Source organism: Phyllobates terribilis, unplaced genomic scaffold, assembly GCF_046119375.1.
Source record: "Phyllobates terribilis strain yellow unplaced genomic scaffold, ASM4611937v1 Scaffold_7__3_contigs__length_470593459, whole genome shotgun sequence".
In the NCBI taxonomy this organism is placed as follows: domain Eukaryota; kingdom Metazoa; phylum Chordata; class Amphibia; order Anura; family Dendrobatidae; genus Phyllobates; species Phyllobates terribilis.
In genome coordinates, this window is record NW_027362767.1 from 427,485,930 (window position 1) to 427,506,704 (window position 20,775).

General features: G+C 46.7%; 1 protein-coding gene across 1 annotated transcript in view; it reads right to left on the reverse strand.

Moving 5' to 3' along the window:
• Nucleotides 1–713: 713 nt before the first annotated feature.
• Nucleotides 714–20,775, reverse strand: part of LOC141155198 (HLA class II histocompatibility antigen, DM beta chain-like) — a 488,746-nt gene continuing 468,684 nt past the window's right edge. The window contains exons 5-6 of the mRNA XM_073641935.1: nucleotides 1,205–1,253; nucleotides 714–918 (exon numbers count right to left, since the gene is read on the reverse strand). Coding sequence (XP_073498036.1) covers nucleotides 1,216–1,253 — 38 coding nt within the window. The 3' untranslated portion in view covers nucleotides 714–918; nucleotides 1,205–1,215. The remainder of the gene's footprint in view (nucleotides 919–1,204; nucleotides 1,254–20,775) is intronic.

The window sequence follows — 20,775 nt, forward strand, 5'->3', positions numbered from 1 at the left end:
AAAAATGTATGATTTTCCATGGACATTGAACCCAATCTTAGGGACAATTCCAACGGCGTCCAATATGCAAAATGCATTTCCTTCAAGGATTGAATGACAGATGTTATGTAATACCACAGCAGTAGAGATGAGTGAACCCGGACTTAAATGCCAAACATGGACTTCTCTCAGAAGTCCATTGCAATGTTCGGAGTTTCTGCGAAGTCCGGGAGGAGAAAGAGAGAAAATTTTCCAGCTCAAAAGTTCGGGTCCTCATTGTTTTCAATGGGGTTTGAGTTCTGGTTCAATTTCGGGTAAAGTTCTGCTACCCGAACCAAACTTTGGAAAAAAGTTCAGGTAGAGTACCCGAACCCGAACTTTCATGGGTTTACTCATCCCTTCACACCAGTCATAAATTACACCCATAACAGGGACGAGATACAAATCTATGTCCACTGTGCGTTTCTTTTATTGATTCAGCTAAAGAAAAATATAAAAATAACATAAAATTGTCCCGAAGATACCGGTGCCTTTAATGGTGCAAGAGGGGTCTCCGAAATCATCCGGTGACAGGTCCTAAGAGTTTCTTATCCAGAGCAATAGAAATATCGAATAGAAATACCGCTCTGTGACTGCGGGGTGTTCTGAGCCGAGATCGTCCATAATCCAAACTGTCTCCTTTTATCATAAACATAAAAAAATGAAACTTTGAAAAAAAAAATTAAGAAAATGAAATGAAAGAGAAAATATCTGGCAAACTGCTGACGCTTAAAATCAATTTCCACGTATGAGTCATCTGCTGTCACAGAAAAGTCCAGAATCAATGAACCCGATGGATCTTCTTTCCATCCCAGATAGATTTGTAGGGATCTGTGTTGCCAGTCGCCCGGGTCCGTACAACGGAGACCTGTTATAGCTGAAATTCCTGTAGACCTGAAACTGAAGGAACAAGGCGATCACTGGGGAATCTCATTTGTTAATATTTTTTAATAACCACAGAGATGTATCGTATAAGGAAACTATGGCAGATATGTATTTTTTATTTCCTCTTTTAGTGATTAGGTATAACAGTGAGGAGAGAAGGACGCCATGAGCGATAATGCAAAAGAAATTGTCTAGAACGACTTAGTTTGTGCCAAAGACACAAAGTTTCTGTCTGAAGCCAGAATCACAGCCCTTCTAAATATACTAATAGATGTATAAAATAATCTAGTTTTTCATTTACCTCCTGGAGCCTCAGTTTGCTTCATTGTATCCTGGGATTGGAGTGTAACCTACAGAAGGAGAAACAAGAAAAGATCCCGCTGAAAACAGTATATTAATATCACAGATTATCCAGATCACCAGTCAGTGGCTATTGTATCACCCAACACAATATGCAAATGTAATAATAATAATAAGAAGAAGAATATGAATTGTTAAATACTCTCCTAGTTGATAATTTTGGACTCACTATCATCCCACATTACTCTCCACTATTTAGCCCCTTTTCCTCGTCTCCAGACTTTTCATCCATCTGTGACATGCAGAAGTAGCGCTGTTGCTTCAAAAGCATTCAGCAACTGTTACAAATAACACAAGCACAGGAGACAGGAAGTGTTGTGCTCCAGAAGCATCCAGCAACTAGAGGGGTTAACACAGTCACAGGACACAGGGAGTGTTTAGCAGAGCCCCAGGGGGATTATGGGGAACTGTCGCGGTTCCACCCCTGACTGTGTCTGGGATGCAGTTACTGACAGCTCAGCCGTCCAATCTTGTATAGGGGCGTGCTGGAGCTGTCAGTACTGTGATTGACAGCTCGACCATCCAATCTGGTACAGGGGCGTGCAATAGCTGTCAACGTGGTGATTGACAGCTCGGCTGTCCAACCTGAGACTGGGAAGCACTGGCTATCTTCAGGTGTTCATTATTCCAATTGAAAGCCTGGCTACTTAACTGAGCTGTTTGCCCCAGATCTCTGCCAGACGTACATTCAGCTAGTGAGAGGTTTGTTCTCTGTGCCCGGAGTTCTGTTTATTGATCTTCTGTTGCCTGACCTTGGACCTTGTTCTGACCATCCGTCTGTTTAACCCCTTCTGCTCTTGTCGGGGAAAAAAAGAATATATATATTTGTAACTTTTATATTCTTGTAACTTTTATACGCTTTTTTGCTAATGTACTAACCACCATTTTGTGTCATATAACAATAAGCTTTCCTTGCTACGTAATACTCAAATCGAAACTTAAACTAAGACATTTCCAGTGTTGCCAAGACTTATTTCAGAGAAACGAAACAAGATTATAAGCTGACGGCTGCAATATCTGCCCAGGGACTGAGATAAGGAGATGTGGACCAATCAGGAGTGGCCAGACACTGGACTTTCATGGTTTACCCCGCCCCGGACAACCTCTTTTCCCTCCCATTATGTAGTGTATTTAGATTTGTGTATGTAAAAATAAACGCAGAACATTGCTGAGGACGTTGACTGTAGTAGTCTTCTGAGCATGCTCTGAGCTTGAACCAGCTTGTTGTCTGACTCATTCTTTGAATGGTTGACCCATGCTCATAGTTTGAATTTGGAGTGACTGGAGGACGAGTGGAATGTCATCACGACCCCCACAAATGGCGCTCAACGTGCGGCGTGGCTAGCGGTACGCCGCCCTCCCGGACCCATATTGCTGATTTCCCTGGTGGTGACCGCGGTGGCTGAATTTGAGGCCTGATCAACCTCCATCGAACACGGTAAGTTGAGATGTATTTTATATGTCTCACTTGCCTGTGTGTCAGCCGCAGCGGTTTCTGTGGGATTGTCAGGTTGGATCTGGGTGGGTGACCGGTCGAGTGGTGAGACCTTGGGCGTCCTGCACCACGTCCTGAACCAGCAAGTGTTAAACCGAGTGACGTCGCATGCCTGCGCGTGCTCGTGTGCACACCACCTCCTCCTCCCCCGGTCACTGTACTTTTCTTAGATAGCTGCCTCCCGTAACTGATAGTCGAAGTTTCAAAGCATTCCTGAATTGTAGTGTAAGGTGTTGTGCTGTCAGAATCTGTGACGAATTGAGGAGTATTCTTCGTCTAATACAGAGACTGCTGTAAAGTCAAGGTTAGGAAACAGTGTATTGAGAGGTGACTCTACACTGACGGGTGATGCCGTGTTAGGAAAGGAGACAGATTGAGAGGTTACTCTCTGTCTTGTCAGTGTATTGAGAGGTGTACTCTACACTGACGGGTGGTGCCGTAGTAGGAAAGAAGACGAATTGAGAGGTGCTCTTCGTCTTATACAGAGAAACCTCATAAGGAGGGGTTCTGCTGTCAGGGTGCCGTGGTGAGTCGTACTGTAAAGTCGCCATTCAAGGTTAGGGAAGGGACAGATTGAGAGGTTACTCTCTGTCTTATCGGTGTATTGAGAGGTGCCTCTACACTGAGGAGTGGCGACCTGTCGGCTGCACCAGTGATCTGAGTCGCGACAGATCATTGCATTCTATAAGAAAATGTTGTGTATATTCAAATTTGAAAGATTTCGTAAGTTGTGGAATGCTGCTGTGGGAGTTAAGCCAATTAGTGGAGTTACGGGAAGGCAAGAAGGCAAGAAGGCAAGAAGAATGTTAGGAATTTGTAGAACATGATAAGCTTATGAATGTGTTACACAGAAGTTGGGAAAGTTGGGTGAGGATTTCTGCAAGCACATCTTAGAGTAGATGGTGCAGGGGGGGGACAGAGAATGCCGAGCCTTTGTTCGGATACATGAAAGCTGCAGATTGTGATTTGTTATGTGCCCTCAAATTGGCCGTAACCCCGTTGATGCCTGTTACTACACCTTTCCCTGCCCCCAAGAACAATCCCACCCCCACTCCCACCTCCTCCCTCCAACGGCCATCTTACTACACCTTTTCCTGCCTCCAAGAATAATCCCACTTCCATTTTAACTCCTCCCTCCCACGGCCATCTTGCTACACCTCTTACTTGTTGTGGGAGGCCCGGAAAGCCCCAATCCAGCCTATATCCACTACTAGATCCGTCCGGTGCATATTACCAGCCACCAGCACAGGTGGAAAAGCCCGTAGTCCCAGAGTACCCATCTGAAACTAATGTGATACCCTCTGCTCCAGTCCACGATGCTGAGACGCTTCCCCTGTTTCCTATGGGAGTCACCCACAACCCTGGGGATATCCTCCTCAACCCCCCCAGAATTTCAGGCCAGACTGCTCTCCCTCCGCCAACATACTGTTACTCAAGACGATACGGAGCCAGATGAGGGATGGGCTCAAGATACTCCAGCCCCCCCCCCTTTACCCCATACGTTTCCTATGGCATCCTCCGCCCCACATTCATTGCCCATACTCCGGCCCTTGCTCCAAGCAACTGCTGAAAGAGCACCACCCCCCCTCCAGCCCCTCAGAAGTCTAGGACCCCTGCCGCTCCCGGAACCTAGTAGACCCATCAGGACGCCCTGTCACTCTGTCAATAGGCTATGTTGACATCCTTACACATCGGGTGGGGGCCATAGTCAACCCTGCAAACACCTGTATGAGCCATGCTGGAGGATTGGTTCGTAAAATTGCCCTTGCTGCTGGTTCTACTCTGGCTGCAGAATGCCAGGCTCACTTAGCCGAAAACGGAGAGCTTTCAAAAGGCTATGGATTCCACAAAAGCAGGACCCCTTAGTACGTATGAATCCGGCCTAGAATACATGAAACAGTTAAAAGCCTGGGCTCAGAATCGCTTGTCAGATCAAGCTGGGTCTGTACAAGATGTTCAACAAGACCCTGATGAATCTGTGGAAAGATCTGCTGCAAGACTCAGCATGCATTTTGAGCATCTTGGATACAGTCCTCACGTCAAGACGCAGGCCGCCCTGTTGGTTCAGGCCCTAATAGATGGCCTACAAGACGCTCTCAGAGATGAAGTCCTGAGAGTACGGCCCGAGATTCGTTCTTCTTCTTTCAACGACGCGGTGGATATCGTTAAAGCTTTCCAAAAATCAATGCTAAAAATGGAAAAGGATACTAAGCCAAAGAAGAAAACCGCTCCTGCCATGCTATATCAAGCTCAAGAAAGCTACCCACCCCCTGGCAACCAACATGGAATCAAGTGGGTAATGGTTAAAGGCACAGGTGATGATACTCCTCCCACATATAGAAGACAACCTCGTGATTCTGAAGGATGAATGTTATGTTGGGAGTGTGGTAGCCTTGACCACATCCTCAGAGACTGTCACTTTACAGGTGGACCATCAACCACTGGAGTTTCTGGTGGACACTGGGGCGGCCACATCTGTCATTTCCTCTGCACAGCTCCCTCCTTCTGTATCCCTATCACCGGATACCCTCACCTGTGTTGGGGTGGAAGGCCAACATATTTCCTCTCCACTCACAGTCCCTGTGTCTGCAGGACCGTTCACCGGAGTACTCACAAGATTCTTGGTCTCTGAAACTTGTCCTGTCAATCTGTTGGGAACCAATCTCTTAGAGCGGATGAAGGCAATAATTACCTTCGGAAACTATGGTATGGAGCTTCTTTTGCGGGACCCTCATTCCGAACAAGGGACTGAAGACCGCTGTGTTCTTAAAGCCTTCCCTCTCATGATGATGACCATACAACCTAACTCTCTGTGGTCCAGTGGGCCAGAGGACGTCGGCCTCCTGCAGGTTCCCCCGGTCCGAGTACACCTCAAGCCTGGACACAGGTACCCACGGTTACCACAATACCCCCTCAAGGCTGCACAAGAACAAAGCTTGGGTACCCAAATCGCTTCCCTCCTGGAATCAGGAGTCCTTGTCAGATGTGTATCTCCATGCAATACACCCCTCTTTCCTGTAAAAAAGAAAACCGCTCCGGGAGAGTCTCCAAGATACCGGTTGGTTCAGAATCTCAGAGCCGTCAATGCAGCTACCATTTTAGAAACTCCAGTGGTACCTAACCCAAACACCCTCTTGTCTCAGCTGCCTCCAACGGCCACCTTGTTTACGGTGTTAGATCTGGCCAACGCCTTCTTCAGTATACCCTTACACGAAGATTCGTGGTTTTTTTTTGCCTTCACCTTTCAAGGAGCACAGTTTACATGGACCAGGACTCCGCAGAGCCCAGAACTCTCCTAACCAATTCACTCATTCTATGAAGTCTATTCTGGAGCCATGGGTTCAAGAGAACCCTCAGGTCACCCTTCTACAGTATGTGGATGATCTTTTACTCTGTGGCACTGAAGAAAATTTGCCAGAGATGTCAGTATCCCTTCTCTGGTTTCTTCACTCAGCTAACTGTAAAGTCTCGAAAGGCGAAGTCCAATGGTGTCTGCCCAAGGTCATTTTCCTCGGACATTGTATATCACAAGGTGCTAGACATCTGACTGAAGAAAGAAAACAAGCCATCATGGATATCACTTTCCCAACCACCTACTCCGCTATGCAGACTTTCCTTGGCCTCATCACTTACTGCAGGCAATGGATCCCTGATGCCTCAAAGCTCATGCAACCTCTGTACGACTGTCTCAAGAATGAAGGCTCAGTTTGGTTTCATGCTGAAGATCCACGTGTTTCTCATCAACACAGACTATGTTTTGACCGCCTTAAACAGGCTGTTGTCTCTGCCCCGGCCTTGGGCTTACCGGACTATACTCAGCCATTTCACCTTTTTGTCTCGGAATCGGAAGGTCATGCCTCTGGAATTCTAGCACAACGCTATGATCATAATTATCAGCCTTTGGGCTACTACTCAGCCCGCCTGGACCCTGTCGCCCGAACTGCCCCCACGTGCCTTAAGGCGGTCCACGCTGCTCACATCCTTTTTGACAAGTCAGCTGATATCGTCCTTGGACATGATCTAGTTATACAGGCCGGCCATGATCTCTCAGCTGTTCTGCAACAAACATCTCCGAAACATCTAACCAACCAAAGACACCTGCGGCTGCAGTGTTCCCTATTGTTGCCCTCCAATATAACATTTACCAGATGTCTGACTATCAATCCTGCCACTTTGTTTCCACCTTCTAGGGGGGAAGGTGAAGAGGGTGAAGGTCCATTGGTGGAACCTCATGATTGTATAAAAATTTTGCAGGAAGAGACTTCTGCTCCAGAGAATATGGTGGCACATCCGCTCGCAGACCCTGCCTTGCACCTATGGACTGATGGATCCCGTTTCGCAGACCCTCAAGGGAAGTTCCACACGGGATATGCTGTCACAACAGACCTAACAGTTCTGAAGGCTGAAGCTCTACCACCATACATGTCTGCACAAGAAGCTGAACTTGTGGCTCTCACAGAGGCCTGCCACCTGGCAGCAGGAACAAAGGCGAATATATATATATACCGATTCCAGGTATGGATATGGAATTTGCAATGATTCTGGACTCTTGTGGAAGTCTAGAGGATTCATCACAGCTGCAGGTACACCAGTGAAACATGTCTCATGGATTAAGGCCCTAATGAAGGCCCTGGAACTACCCATTCAGGTTGCTGTTATGAAGGTCAAGGCTCATGGAAGACTAGAATCCAGAGAAGCCAGGGGCAACCACCTAGCTGACCAAGCAGCCAAGACTGCGGCAGTGGAGAATGTGTCATCAAAGTGGCAGGAAAAGGAAGAAGAGATGGGAGAGACTCTGCAAACCGTAGCTGTGGCGCTCACTAGAGCAAGAGCCAAGGAACAGCCGGCGGAAGACCATACAAGTCCAGCGGAGACACGAGTGGAATCCAGGGGGGTCAGGATGCCTGAAGAAAAATTGTGTGAGGAACAAAGGGAGACCCCCACTGAAGAAGTCAAGCAATGGAAAGCGGCAGGAGCCGTGCTGGCAGGTCGCAAAGATTCAAAGGTCAACTCGACTCTTTACCAAGTGGATGGGAAGCCTTGCTTGCCTAGACGCATGTACTCAGCTGCGGCAGCATGGGCTCACGGGCCTACACACAGAGGAAAGAATCAAGCCTTGGCATGTATCAAGAAACTGTACTTTGCACCTGGAATCTCTTCCACTGTGACTGCATACTCAAAATCCTGCTCTGTCTGCGCTACCTGCAACCCAACGTGTACGGCACGGGTCCCTCTCCAACATCTGGCTAAACCAGACTACCCTTGGCAGAGAATACAAGTCGACCATATCCAAATGTCTAAAGCAAGAAAATAGCAGTACGTTTTGGTAGCCGTGGATATGTTCTCAGCCTGGCCCGAGGCCTACCCGGTTGTCAACATGACTGCTAAAGTCACAGCCAAGAAACTGATCACCGAAATTGCCTGCAGATTTGGAGTTCCCCAAATCATAGAATCGGATCAAGGACCAGCTTTCACAACAAATATCTACGAAGAACTCTGGAACATGTTGGGAACAGATTTGGGCCTCCACACTCCATACCATCCTGCCAGTTCAGGCAAAGTGGAAAGGATGAATTCCACACTCAAGACCCAGCTCTTGAAAATGACCTAAGATCATCCCCTCCCCTGGCCCGACCTACTCCCCATAGTATTGTATCATATCAGACACACTCCTCAGGCCAAACATGGGCTGACTCCCTATAAAATTTTGTTTAGGACCCCACCCAAGATAGGAGAGATTAGGCCCCAAGAGTTGTCTGAAACACATGATAGAGTGGTAAAATTTGTAATTGTTTTGTCTAAAGAATTGACTAACACCCGCTCTCCAGTATCTGCTTCTCTCCCAGAATCTACAGGTGATGCAGTACATGATTTCATCCCAGGCGATCTAGTGTATGTGAAGAAGTTTGTCCGGAAAGACTGCCTCCAGCCGCGGTTCGAGGGAGCGTACACTGTGCTTCTCACCACCCCGACGGCTCTGAAGCTTGAGGGCAGGAGCACCTGGATTCACGCCTCCCACTGCACGAGAGACAGAACGAGTCTATAAAAGATGACTACCTTCTTCTATATCCTTTCCATATGCTTACTGTCTGTCCCAGGGTGGACAGCTACCACGCAGGGGTAGATACCTCCTTCTTCTCAGGTTGGTTGGGAGGGCTCAAGGGATTCTTCCAACAAGTTTGTCTAGTAATGGGAGGTCTACTAGTATTGGGCCTGGTGGTCCTGTGCTGCATAGTCCCCTTATACAGGAAAGCTATAACCAATGCTGTCCCAACCTCCGGGACCTTTCTGAATCAAGAAACCACATCTCTGTTACATGATGATACCAGTAAGGAAGATATGGAGAAATACACTCCTTTGAACAAGTCTAACCAGACCCCCCATGATAGAGTCCAATTGAAAGATCTAGTTTAGGATCAGTTGGGAGAACTCCATGTGTCATTTAGGGTAGGACTCAATTGTTTGGGGGCGTCCCATAAGGGGGCAGCTTCTAAGATGATTGGGTGAAGAAATCCACCTCCCCTCTCCCCACACATGGACAGTCTCAAAGGCCCCGAAGCAAAGGAAAGCTTAGTGTTTAGGGGGGAATGTCGGGGAAAAAAAGAATATATATATTTGTAACTTTTATATTCTTGTAACTTTTATACGCTTTTTTGCTAATGTACTAACCACCATTTTGTGTCATATAACAATAAGCTTTCCTTGCTACGTAATACTCAAATCGAAACTTAAACTAAGACATTTCCAGTGTTGCCAAGACTTATTTCAGAGAAACGAAACAAGATTATAAGCTGACGGCTGCAATATCTGCCCAGGGACTGAGATAAGGAGATGTGGACCAATCAGGAGTGGCCAGACACTGGACTTTCATGGTTTACCCCGCCCCGGACAACCTCTTTTCCCTCCCATTATGTAGTGTATTTAGATTTGTGTATGTAAAAATAAACGCAGAACATTGCTGAGGACGTTGACTGTAGTAGTCTTCTGAGCATGCTCTGAGCTTGAACCAGCTTGTTGTCTGACTCATTCTTTGAATGGTTGACCCATGCTCATAGTTTGAATTTGGAGTGACTGGAGGACGAGTGGAATGTCATCACGACCCCCACACTCTGATCTGCTTTCCTCCTGATATTCTGATCTACGGAACGTTACCTGACTACGCCTTTGCCTCTTCCCTCTGTTTATGACGTACCCTCCTGGCTTTGACTTCAGACTCCTTGACTATCCCGTCTCACAGCATGGCCATGAAAAGTGACTCAGCGTCATATTACGTCTGACTCATACATTTTATTTTTCGCCTGTATGGAGACTGTTCACACGCTCTGTGACCAGATGGCGAATTTGAAGCTGATGACTCAGGATCTGGCTAAGGAATGCCAGAGTCTGGAGTCATCACAATGTCAGCCACAGGGTCAGATAACTAATATAATTAAAACCTCAGATAGCCCTTCACTGTCGGCAGTCACTGTGATGTCAGTACCCACTGATGTACAGTTGGTCTCTCCAGAACCTGTAATAGACCTCCCTGATAATTTTTTTGGAGAGAGAGACCAGTTTAGGGTCTTCAGGGAGAGCTTTAGACTATTCTTTACCCTGATCGTCAGGGAAGGAGTTCCAGCGGGTGGGAATAATCATGGCCCTACTGCGAGGGGGCCCTCAGACCTGGGCATTTTCCCCACAGGCCTCAGAATGGTTTTCTGTTGACACCTTCTTTGACAGTTTAGGACTGATATATGACGAACCCGACAGGATCCAGGTCGCTGAGGCTAAGATCACGAACCTGGCACAAGGGTGTCGCACAGCTGAGGACTACTGTACTGAATTCCGGCAGTGGTCCACTACAGTTCTGTGGAACGATGCAGCTCTCAGGTGCCTGTTCCACAAAGGCCTTTCTGAAACCCTTAAGGATGCCCAGGTCCTCCATGACGCTCCTTGTTCTCTGGCAGAGGCCATGACTCAGGCCATACAAGTGGACCATAGAATCCGTGAGAGACGTGATGAACGGCAGGCTGCCCGTTACATTTCCCTGGAGCAAGGCCATTTACCGGAGGTGGAACCATTGGAGATCAGAGTTGACAGTCTTGGTGTTGTGGAGAAAAGACGCAGACAAGATCTCGGACTCTGTCTGTACTGTGGTCTCTCTGGACATTTTCTCAAGGATTGCCCAACTCATCCTCAGGCTACCAAACCATCAGGAGAATGTCTGAGTCTGGGTGACGGCCGAGGAGGTCACCCAGACTCCCAGGTACCTTTTTCTTCCACTTCCAGGGTACTGATAAATACTGTGTTATCCTTCGAGAACCAGGTGTTATCAACATTGGTGTTCATCGACTGTGGGTCTGCTGCTAACTTTATTGATTCAGAACTGGTTATGAAGTTAGGGTTAGGGACAGTTAGTTTAGAAAAACCCTTGCAAGTCTTCGCCCTTGACAAAACACCATTATCCAGGAATTTGGTCAAGAAGGTTACGGTGGATTTCACGATTCAAGTAGGAGCTCTCCACTCTGAATCCTTCTCATGTATTGCGTTGGATAATTTACCTGCTGGGTAGGTAATGGGGCTTCCATGGTTGCAGATGCACAATCCTGTCACTGATTGGTATCAGAGGGAGATTGTTAAATGGGGCCCTAATTGTTGCAAGAAATGTCTAAAAACTGTACAAATATGCTCCGCTAGTCTGCCGGGGTACATAAAGGACTTCGGAGATGTGTTCTCGGAAAAAGAGGTGGAGATACTACCTCCTCATCGTCCTAATGACTGTGCTATTGAGCTTATTCCTTGTGCCAAACTGCCTAAAGCAAGCCTTTACAATTTGTCTGGGCCTGAACGGGCCGCCATGAAAGAATATGTTATTGAAAGTTTAAGGAAGGGTCATATCCGTCCTTCCTCCTTGCCGGTAGTTGCCGTTTTTCTCTTTGTAAAAAAGAAAGATGGGGGTCTCCGTCCTTGCCTCGATTTCCGGGAACTAAATAAAATGTAAATTGATGTAGAGGGAGCGCTGTTAAATTTACGACCAAGACCTGCTGCGTATACGGGCAGTAAACCAAAAAGACTGCAAGGGTTTAAATAGTAGGTATATGGGGTATCTGCGCTGGTTTTGGTACGGTTTAAGGTACTGATAAAGAAGGCTATGAGAGGGTGACGTTAAGAATAAGATCATTTATTCAGTGGTTAAAATGCTAAAATTATACTTTGTCTAAAAACACATATATGATAGAGTCATGAGTTTGTCAGGCTGGGAGTGACTGACCAGGTACAATAAGTACTGACCAGGTGAACTTTCTGGATTTAAACATCATCATTAATGAAGGTCAAATCTGCACTCGCACTTTTTTTAAACCTACAGATACTAATAGTTTTATACATATGGACAGCTGTCACCTTCCAAGCTGGCTCCTAAATGTCCCTAATAGCCAATATATGAGATTACACAGGAACTGCTCAAAACCCAGTGACTTTCAAAATGAAGCAAATCTCCTGACAAAAATTTTTCTAAATAAAGGCTATGACCCAATCCTCCTAGACAATGCCAAAACTCAGATCAAAAGGATTCCCTAATCAAAACTTCTGGACACGAGAGAAACTAATACCCTAAACTCAGATGAATTGACCATTGACATCCCAATTATCACTACTTCTAACTCCAGCACCCATGTGCTTTTTTGTCAAATACATTTTCGCCGGCGGAAAGAAATTATGATGTTGGGAATCGTGAGTTACTTGCTGTAAAATTAGCCTTTGAGGAATTGAGGCATTTTTTGAAGGGTGCAGGTTCATCCAGTTACTGTAGTCACTGATCACAAGAATCTAGCCTATATTGAGTCAGCTAAAAGGTTAAGGCTATGTGCCCACGATGCAGAAATGCTCTGGATTTTTTCCTGAGCGTTTCTGCATCTCCCTGGCAGAAAAAACACATGTGGATTGTACATGCGGATTGTACATGCGTTTTTCCTGCCAGGGACAAGCGGAAGTAAAGCGTTCTTCAGATGCATTTCCGGATGCGGGTTATCAAGCGCTTTCCTAGAGATTTTAGCATCACTTGGAAAGTGCTTGACAACTTGATCACACATGCAAACAGCATGGATTTATATAGTGTGATCGAAAGAATGGTAAAAAATAAAAAATAAATATTATACTTACCTTCTGATGGCCCCTGGTGTCTTTATCCGATGCGTCCTGGTTTGCCGGCAGCTTGCGGTAGATTTAAGGACCTGCCGACGTCAGCAGTCGCGTGACCCGCCACATGACTAAATGACGTCAGCATAGGTCCTTAAGACCATCGCGAGCTGCCGGCAAGTCAAGACGCCTCGGATAAAGACACCGGGGGCCATCCGAATGTAAGTATAATATTTTTTATTTTATTCTTTTTTTTACAGGTTCTATGGTAACTGTGTCCGGAGGAGAGTCTCCTCTTCTCCAAACCCGGGTACCATCCGCACATTGAAACACATGGATTTCGCATGTACTGTACAGATGCAGTGATGCGGATTCCATGCGTTACAATGCAAGTCAATGACGGCGAAAACACAGCGCTTCCGCAAAATAATTAGTAGTGCTGCGTATTTTTCCGCAGCGGAAATTTCCGCAGCATGTGCACAGCACATGCGGATTATTATTGGGGAACATGGCAGACCTTTTACCAAGCATTTTTTAAGCGTTTCTGCATCGGAATTGCCTCCACGGAAATGCTTAAAAAACGCATAGTGGGCACACAGCCTAACTCCTAGACAAGCCAGATGGTCCTTGTTTTCTCAAGGTTTAATTTTTCGATTACATTCACACCAGGGTCTAAGAATGTGAAAGCTGACGCATTGTCTCGTAGTCTCAATCCAGTTTCTCCTCCAGAACTTCCATCCTCCATTATTTCTCAGGGTATTGTGGTTTCTATGGTAACCTCAAAATTGGAGGAGGAGATCCGTAATGCCCAGTCATTGGCTTCTCCCGCCACTCCAGGGTCTAAATTATTTGTTCCTGTGTACCTAAGATTGCGGATGTTACAGGAATTTCATGATCCCCGTCTTGAGTGGTCATCCTGGGGTTACTGATACAGGGAAAGCCATTGCCAGACTTTTTTGGTGGCCATCCTTGCTTAATGATATCAAAGATTTTGTATCTGCTTGTGAAGTCTGCGCACATGCTAAAGTCAGTCATAGCCGGCCGGCCGGGAAATTGGCTCCATTGCCAATTCCAGAAAGACCATGGACTCATTTGTCCATGGATTTCATCACAGATTTGCCTCTGTCTGATGGGAAACTGCTATCTGGGTGGTAGTGGACCGATTCAGCAAACAAGCTCATTTTGTTCCCTTGTCAGGATTACCTAATGCAGAGACACTCTCCAGGTTGTTTATTTCCCATATTGTAAGGTTACATGGTATTGACTGGCCCAGGGGATGCGGATGACTCGGTACCCGGGCCTTTGCCTGGCCTTGGGGAAGTCGCGGTGGTCGGCTCCCTGGCCCGTACCCTGGGGTCACTCTTTAAAAGGGTGGATATTTGTTAATTTCATAAGAGTTCGTGACGCCACCTGTGGTATCTGGTGAGAAGCACCAGCGCTGCAGCAGTCCACTGAGGCCGGTGAAAAGGCAGCTCGATGGTATAGCTCCCCACAGGTGGAGCTAGGCCTCAGGGCAGCGCATGCAGGGGGGATGCAGGACAGGCGAGACCCAGCTGGGTCAGAGCAAGAACAGTGACAGACACGATAGTCACTTCAGTACCTTTTACTGATGGAAATTCAGGCACATCCCGGAGCACTGTAGGGTGAAGGGTGCATGTCAGGATCCTCCCCAATGAGCGGGTATAGGGCCTCCTGTTTCTTGCCTCTGCGTAGTAAGTTTCTGACCTGCCTGGAGCTAGGCCTAACTTTGTCTCTGTCCTGCGCTGGCTGACCTTGTGGTCGGGCCTTTTCTTGGAGTACACGCTCCTCAGCTTGCGGGGCCTATGTGTCTCCCGGCTCTGTTACATATCAGTGCTTTAGCGTTCCTGGGACCTGTAGTTCTCCAGGGATTCCGGTTATGCCTTACTGGGTCATAGAGATCCCGGTAAGCTTCGGACCCGGTGTCCGGTAAATGCTTCGGAGTGAGCTGGTTAAGTTTCTCTGCCCCCTATGTACTAACTCTCCACTCGCCTTCGGCCTACTCGGGCCCTCACTAGGCTACTCACACTAACGGCAGCTTGCCGCGCTTTACCGATCTTATGGCGCCAGCACACCTTAAGCTCACTATTCTGAGCTACAACTGAGTCTGGACTGTGTTCCACTGCAGACTGACCTCTCTCAGGCTTCTCTACTGCTGGCACTCTCTCAACAGACTGACTGAGCTCGACTCTGTATTCAGATGTGTACTTGCTGAACTCTCCAGAGGAACTGAACTGCCTGGCTCCACCTTCCCTATTTATACCCCTAACGGGCTCCCTCTGCTGGTCTGAGGTGGAAGGTGTAGATGTGTGAATGTTTATGGGGGCCTCTTGTGGAGGAATCCGTCAATGCACTCTTCCAGGATCTGTGATACCAAGCATCACAGTATCCCTCTTAACATTGTGTCCAATAGGGGAGTACATTATGTCTCTAAATTCTTGAGAGCTTTTTGTATTAAACTCGGGATTGACTTGTCATTTTAATCTGCGTACCATCCTGAGACCAACGGTCAGACTGAGAGGACAAATCAATCTTTGGAACTAATTTTAAGGTGCTTTGTGGCGGCTCAGCAGGAGGACTGGTCTTCGTTTTTACCTCTCGCTGAGTTTGCCTTTCATAGTCGAGTGAATCAGTCTACTGGAACCTCTCAGTTTTTCTGTATTTATGGGTTTCATCCCCATTTTGGTGAATTTTCTAGAATTAGTTCTGAATGTCCTGGGGTGGAGGTCACCGTACAAAGACTTGGGGATGTTTGGAAGGAGGTTCAAAAGAATACTGGGACTGCTCAGACTCTCCAAAATCTGAAGGCCGATAGAAGACGTTCGGTGGGTCCTGTTTTTAAGATTGGGGATAAAGTTTGGTTGTCATTCAGGAACATTAAACTTAAAGTGCCATCGGCAAAGTTGGGTCAAAAGTTTATTGATCGTTATGAGATCCTTGAGGTGGTCAATCCAGTGGCATTAAGATTAAAGCTTCCTCCTTCCCTTCGCATCCCTAATGTCTTCCATAAATCCTTATTAAAGGAGTTTGTTCCCACGGTATTGTCTCCCTCATCCCCGCCTCCTCCAATTTCCGTCGAGGGTAGCTTAGAGTATGAGGTTCAGAGAGTGGTGGATTCTTGTAGGGTCCATAATTCCCTCCAATACCTCATCTACTGGAGGGGATACAGACCAGAGGAGAGATCATTGGTCCCTGCTCGAGATGTGAAGGCCGATCGGTTAGTCAGGGCCTTCCATAAAGTTTCCTGGGAAGCCTGGGGGTCCGGTGGCCCACCTTAGAAGAGGGGGTACTGTCACGGTTCCACCCCTCACTGTGTCTGGGATGCAGTTACTGACAGCTCAGCCGTCCAATCTTGTATAGGGGCGTGCTGGAGCTGTCAGTACTGTGATTGACAGCTCGACCATCCAATCTGGTACAGGGGCGTGCAATAGCTGTCAACGCGGTGATTGACAGCTCGGCTGTCCAACCTGAGACTGGGAAGCACTGGCTATCTTCAGGTGTTCATTATTCCAATTGAAAGCCTGGCTACTTAACTGAGCTGTTTGCCCCAGATCTCTGCCAGACGTACATTCAGCTAGTGAGAGGTTTGTTCTCTGTGCCCGGAGTTCTGTTTATTGATCTTCTGTTGCCTGACCTTGGACCTTGTTCTGACCATCCGTCTGTTTAACCCCTTCTGCTCTGATCTGCTTTCCTCCTGATATTCTGATCTACGGAACGTTACCTGACTACGCCTTTGCCTCTTCCCTCTGTTTATGACGTACCCTCCTGGCTTTGACTTCAGACTCCTTGACTATCCCGTCTCACAGCATGGCCATGAAAAGTGACTCAGCGTCATATTACGTCTGACTCATACATTTTATTTTTCGCCTGTATGGAGACTGTTCACACGCTCTGTGACCAGATGGCGAATTTGAAGCTGATGACTCAGGATCTGGCTAAGGAATGCCAGAGTCTGGAGTCATCACAATGTCAGCCACAGGGTCAGATAACTAATATAATTAAAACCTCAGATAGCCCTTCACTGTCGGCAGTCACTGTGATGTCAGTACCCACTGATGTACAGTTGGTCTCTCCAGAACCTGTAATAGACCTCCCTGATAATTTTTTTGGAGAGAGAGACCAGTTTAGGGTCTTCAGGGAGAGCTTTAGGCTATTCTTTACCCTGATCGTCAGGGAAGGAGTTCCAGGGGGTGGGAATAATCATGGCCCTACTGCGAGGGGGCCCTCAGACCTGGGCATTTTCCCCACAGGCCCCAGAACGGTTTTGTGTTGACACCTTCTTTGACAGTTTAGGACTGATATATGACGAACCCGACAGGATCCAGGTCGCTGAGGCTAAGATTACGAACCTGGCACAAGGGTGTCGCACAGCTGAGGACTACTGTACTGAATTCCGGCAGTGGTCCACTACAGTTCTGTGGAACGATGCAGCTCTCAGGTGCCTGTTCCACAAAGGCCTTTCTGAAACCCTTAAGGATGCCCTGGTCCTCCATGACGCTCCTTGTTCTCTGGCAGAGGCCATGACTCAGGCCATACAAGTGGACCATAGAATCCGTGAGAGACGTGATGAACGGCAGGCTGCCCGTTACATTTCCCTGGAGCAAGGCCATTTACCGGAGGTGGAACCATTGGAGATCAGAGTTGACAGTCTTGGTGTTGTGGAGAAAAGACGCAGACAAGATCTCGGACTCTGTCTGTACTGTGGTCTCTCTGGACATTTTCTCAAGGATTGCCCAACTCATCCTCAGGCTACCAAACCATCAGGAGAATGTCTGAGTCTGGGTGACGGCCGAGGAGGTCACCTAGACTCCCAGGTACCTTTTTCTTCCACTTCTAGGGTACTGATAAATACTGTGTTATCCTTCGAGAACCAGGTGTTATCAACATTGGCGTTCATCGACTGTGGGTCTGCTCCTAACTTTATTGATTCAGAACTGGTTATGAAGTTAGGGTTAGGGACAGTTAGTTTAGAAAAACCCTTGCAAGTCTTCGCCCTTGACAAAACACCATTATCCAGGAATTTGGTCAAGAAGGTTACGGTGGATTTCACGATTCAAGTAGGAGCTCTCCACTCTGAATCCTTCTCATGTATTGCGTTGGATAATTTACCTGCTGGGTAGGTAATGGGGCTTCCATGGTTGCAGATGCACAATCCTGTCACTGATTGGTATCAGAGGGAGATTGTTAAATGGGGCCCTAATTGTTGCAAGAAATGTCTAAAAACTGTACAAATATGCTCCGCTAGTCTGCCGGGGTACATAAAGGACTTCGGAGATGTGTTCTCGGAAAAAGAGGTGGAGATACTACCTCCTCATCGTCCTAATGACTGTGCTATTGAGCTTATTCCTTGTGCCAAACTGCCTAAAGCAAGCCTTTACAATTTGTCTGGGCCTGAACGGGCCGCCATGAAAGAATATGTTATTGAAAGTTTAAGGAAGGGTCATATCCGTCCTTCCTCCTTGCCGGTAGTTGCCGTTTTTCTCTTTGTAAAAAAGAAAGATGGGGGTCTCTGTCCTTGCCTCGATTTCCGGGAACTAAATAAAATGTAAATTGATGTAGAGGGAGCGCTGTTAAATTTACGACCAAGACCTGCTGCGTATACGGGCAGTAAACCAAAAAGACTGCAAGGGTTTAAATAGTAGGTATATGGGGTATCTGCGCTGGTTTTGGTACGGTTTAAGGTACTGATAAAGAAGGCTATGAGAGGGTGACGTTAAGAATAAGATCATTTATTCAGTGGTTAAAATGCTAAAATTATACTTTGTCTAAAAACACATATATGATAGAGTCATGAGTTTGTCAGGCTGGGAGTGACTGACCAGGTACAATAAGTACTGACCAGGTGAACTTTCTGGATTTAAACATCATCATTAATGAAGGTCATATCTGCACTCGCACTTTTTTTAAACCTACAGATACTAATAGTTTTATACATATGGACAGCTGTCACCTTCCAAGCTGGCTCCTAAATGTCCCTAATAGCCAATATATGAGATTACACAGGAACTGCTCAAAACCCAGTGACTTTCAAAATGAAGCAAATCTCCTGACAAAAATTTTTCTAAATAAAGGCTATGACCCAATCCTCCTAGACAATGCCAAAACTCAGATCAAAAGGATTCCCTAATCAAAACTTCTGGACACGAGAGAAACTAATACCCTAAACTCAGATGAATTGACCATTGACATCCCAATTATCACTACTTATAACTCCAGCACCCATGTGCTTTTTTGTCAAATACATTTTCGCCGGCGGAAAGAAATTATGATGTTGGGAATCGTGAGTTACTTGCTGTAAAATTAGCCTTTGAGGAATTGAGGCATTTTTTGAAGGGTGCAGGTTCATCCAGTTACTGTAGTCACTGATCACAAGAATCTAGCCTATATTGAGTCAGCTAAAAGGTTAAGGCTATGTGCCCACGATGCAGAAATGCTCCGGATTTTTTCCTGAGCGTTTCTGCATCTCCCTGGCAGAAAAAACACATGTGGATTGTACATGCGGATTGTACATGCGTTTCTCCTGCCAGGGACAAGCGGAAGTAAAGCGTTCTTCAGATGCATTTCCGGATGCGGGTTATCAAGCGCTTTCCTAGAGATTTTAGCATCACTTGGAAAGTGCTTGACAACTTGATCACACATGCAAACAGCATGGATTTATATAGTGTGATCGAAAGAATGGTAAAAAATAAAAAATAAATATTATACTTACCTTCTGATGGCCCCTGGTGTCTTTATCCGATGCGTCCTGGTTTGCCGGCAGCTTGCGGTAGATTTAAGGACCTGCCGACGTCAGCAGTCGCGTGACCCGCCACATGACTAAATGACGTCAGCATAGGTCCTTAAGACCATCGCGAGCTGCCGGCAAGTCAAGACGCCTCGGATAAAGACACCGGGGGCCATCCGAATGTAAGTATAATATTTTTTATTTTATTCTTTTTTTTACAGGTTCTATGGTAACTGTGTCCGGAGGAGAGTCTCCTCTTCTCCAAACCCGGGTACCATCCGCACATTGAAACACATGGATTTCGCATGTACTGTACAGATGCAGTGATGCGGATTCCATGCGTTCCAATGCAAGTCAATGACGGTGAAAACACAGCGCTTCCGCAAAATAATTAGTAGTGCTGCGTATTTTTCCGCAGCGGAAATTTCCGCAGCATGTGCACAGCACATGCGGATTATTATTGCGGAACATGGCAGACCTTTTACCAAGCATTTTTTAAGCGTTTCTGCATCGGAATTGCCTCCGCGGAAATGCTTAAAAAACGCATAGTGGGCACACAGCCTAACTCCTAGACAAGCCAGATGGTCCTTGTTTTTCTCAAGGTTTAATTTTTCGATTACATTCACACCGGGGTCTAAGAATGTGAAAGCTGACGCATTGTATGACGTAATTCTGACGTAATTCTTGAGAAATACTCATCTGATTTTTCTACCTTCAAATATCTGGATGTGAACGTTGAACAATAGTTAAGGTTCTCTTGCTCTTTTTTTTGGAAAACATTGACATATTGCTGTGGTGCTCCACAACTTTTTATTGCTGTGACTGTGGCGCCCCTGGGGGTTCAGTCGCCACAGGGGTACTGCACTTCACCCAGAGGTGTGGTATCTCCTTCTCTCAGATAAAGATGGAGTATTGCCCAGGACCCCAACACCTGCACTCAACACTACACCACTCCAGGCCGGCTGGAAGGGCGACATGCACTGTGTGTGCTGCCCCGTCCCTGGCTGGAGAAAGGGGTGAACCAAAGTTAGGGGGAACCATGTAGTGGGTGTGGGTGGAGGATGCAGTTCATGGAAGCACTTTAGTAAAATATATAAAAAGGGAGGTCATCTTGATGAGAGGGTCTTTGGTCTTCGGAGTTCAATCAGAGGAGAGAGAG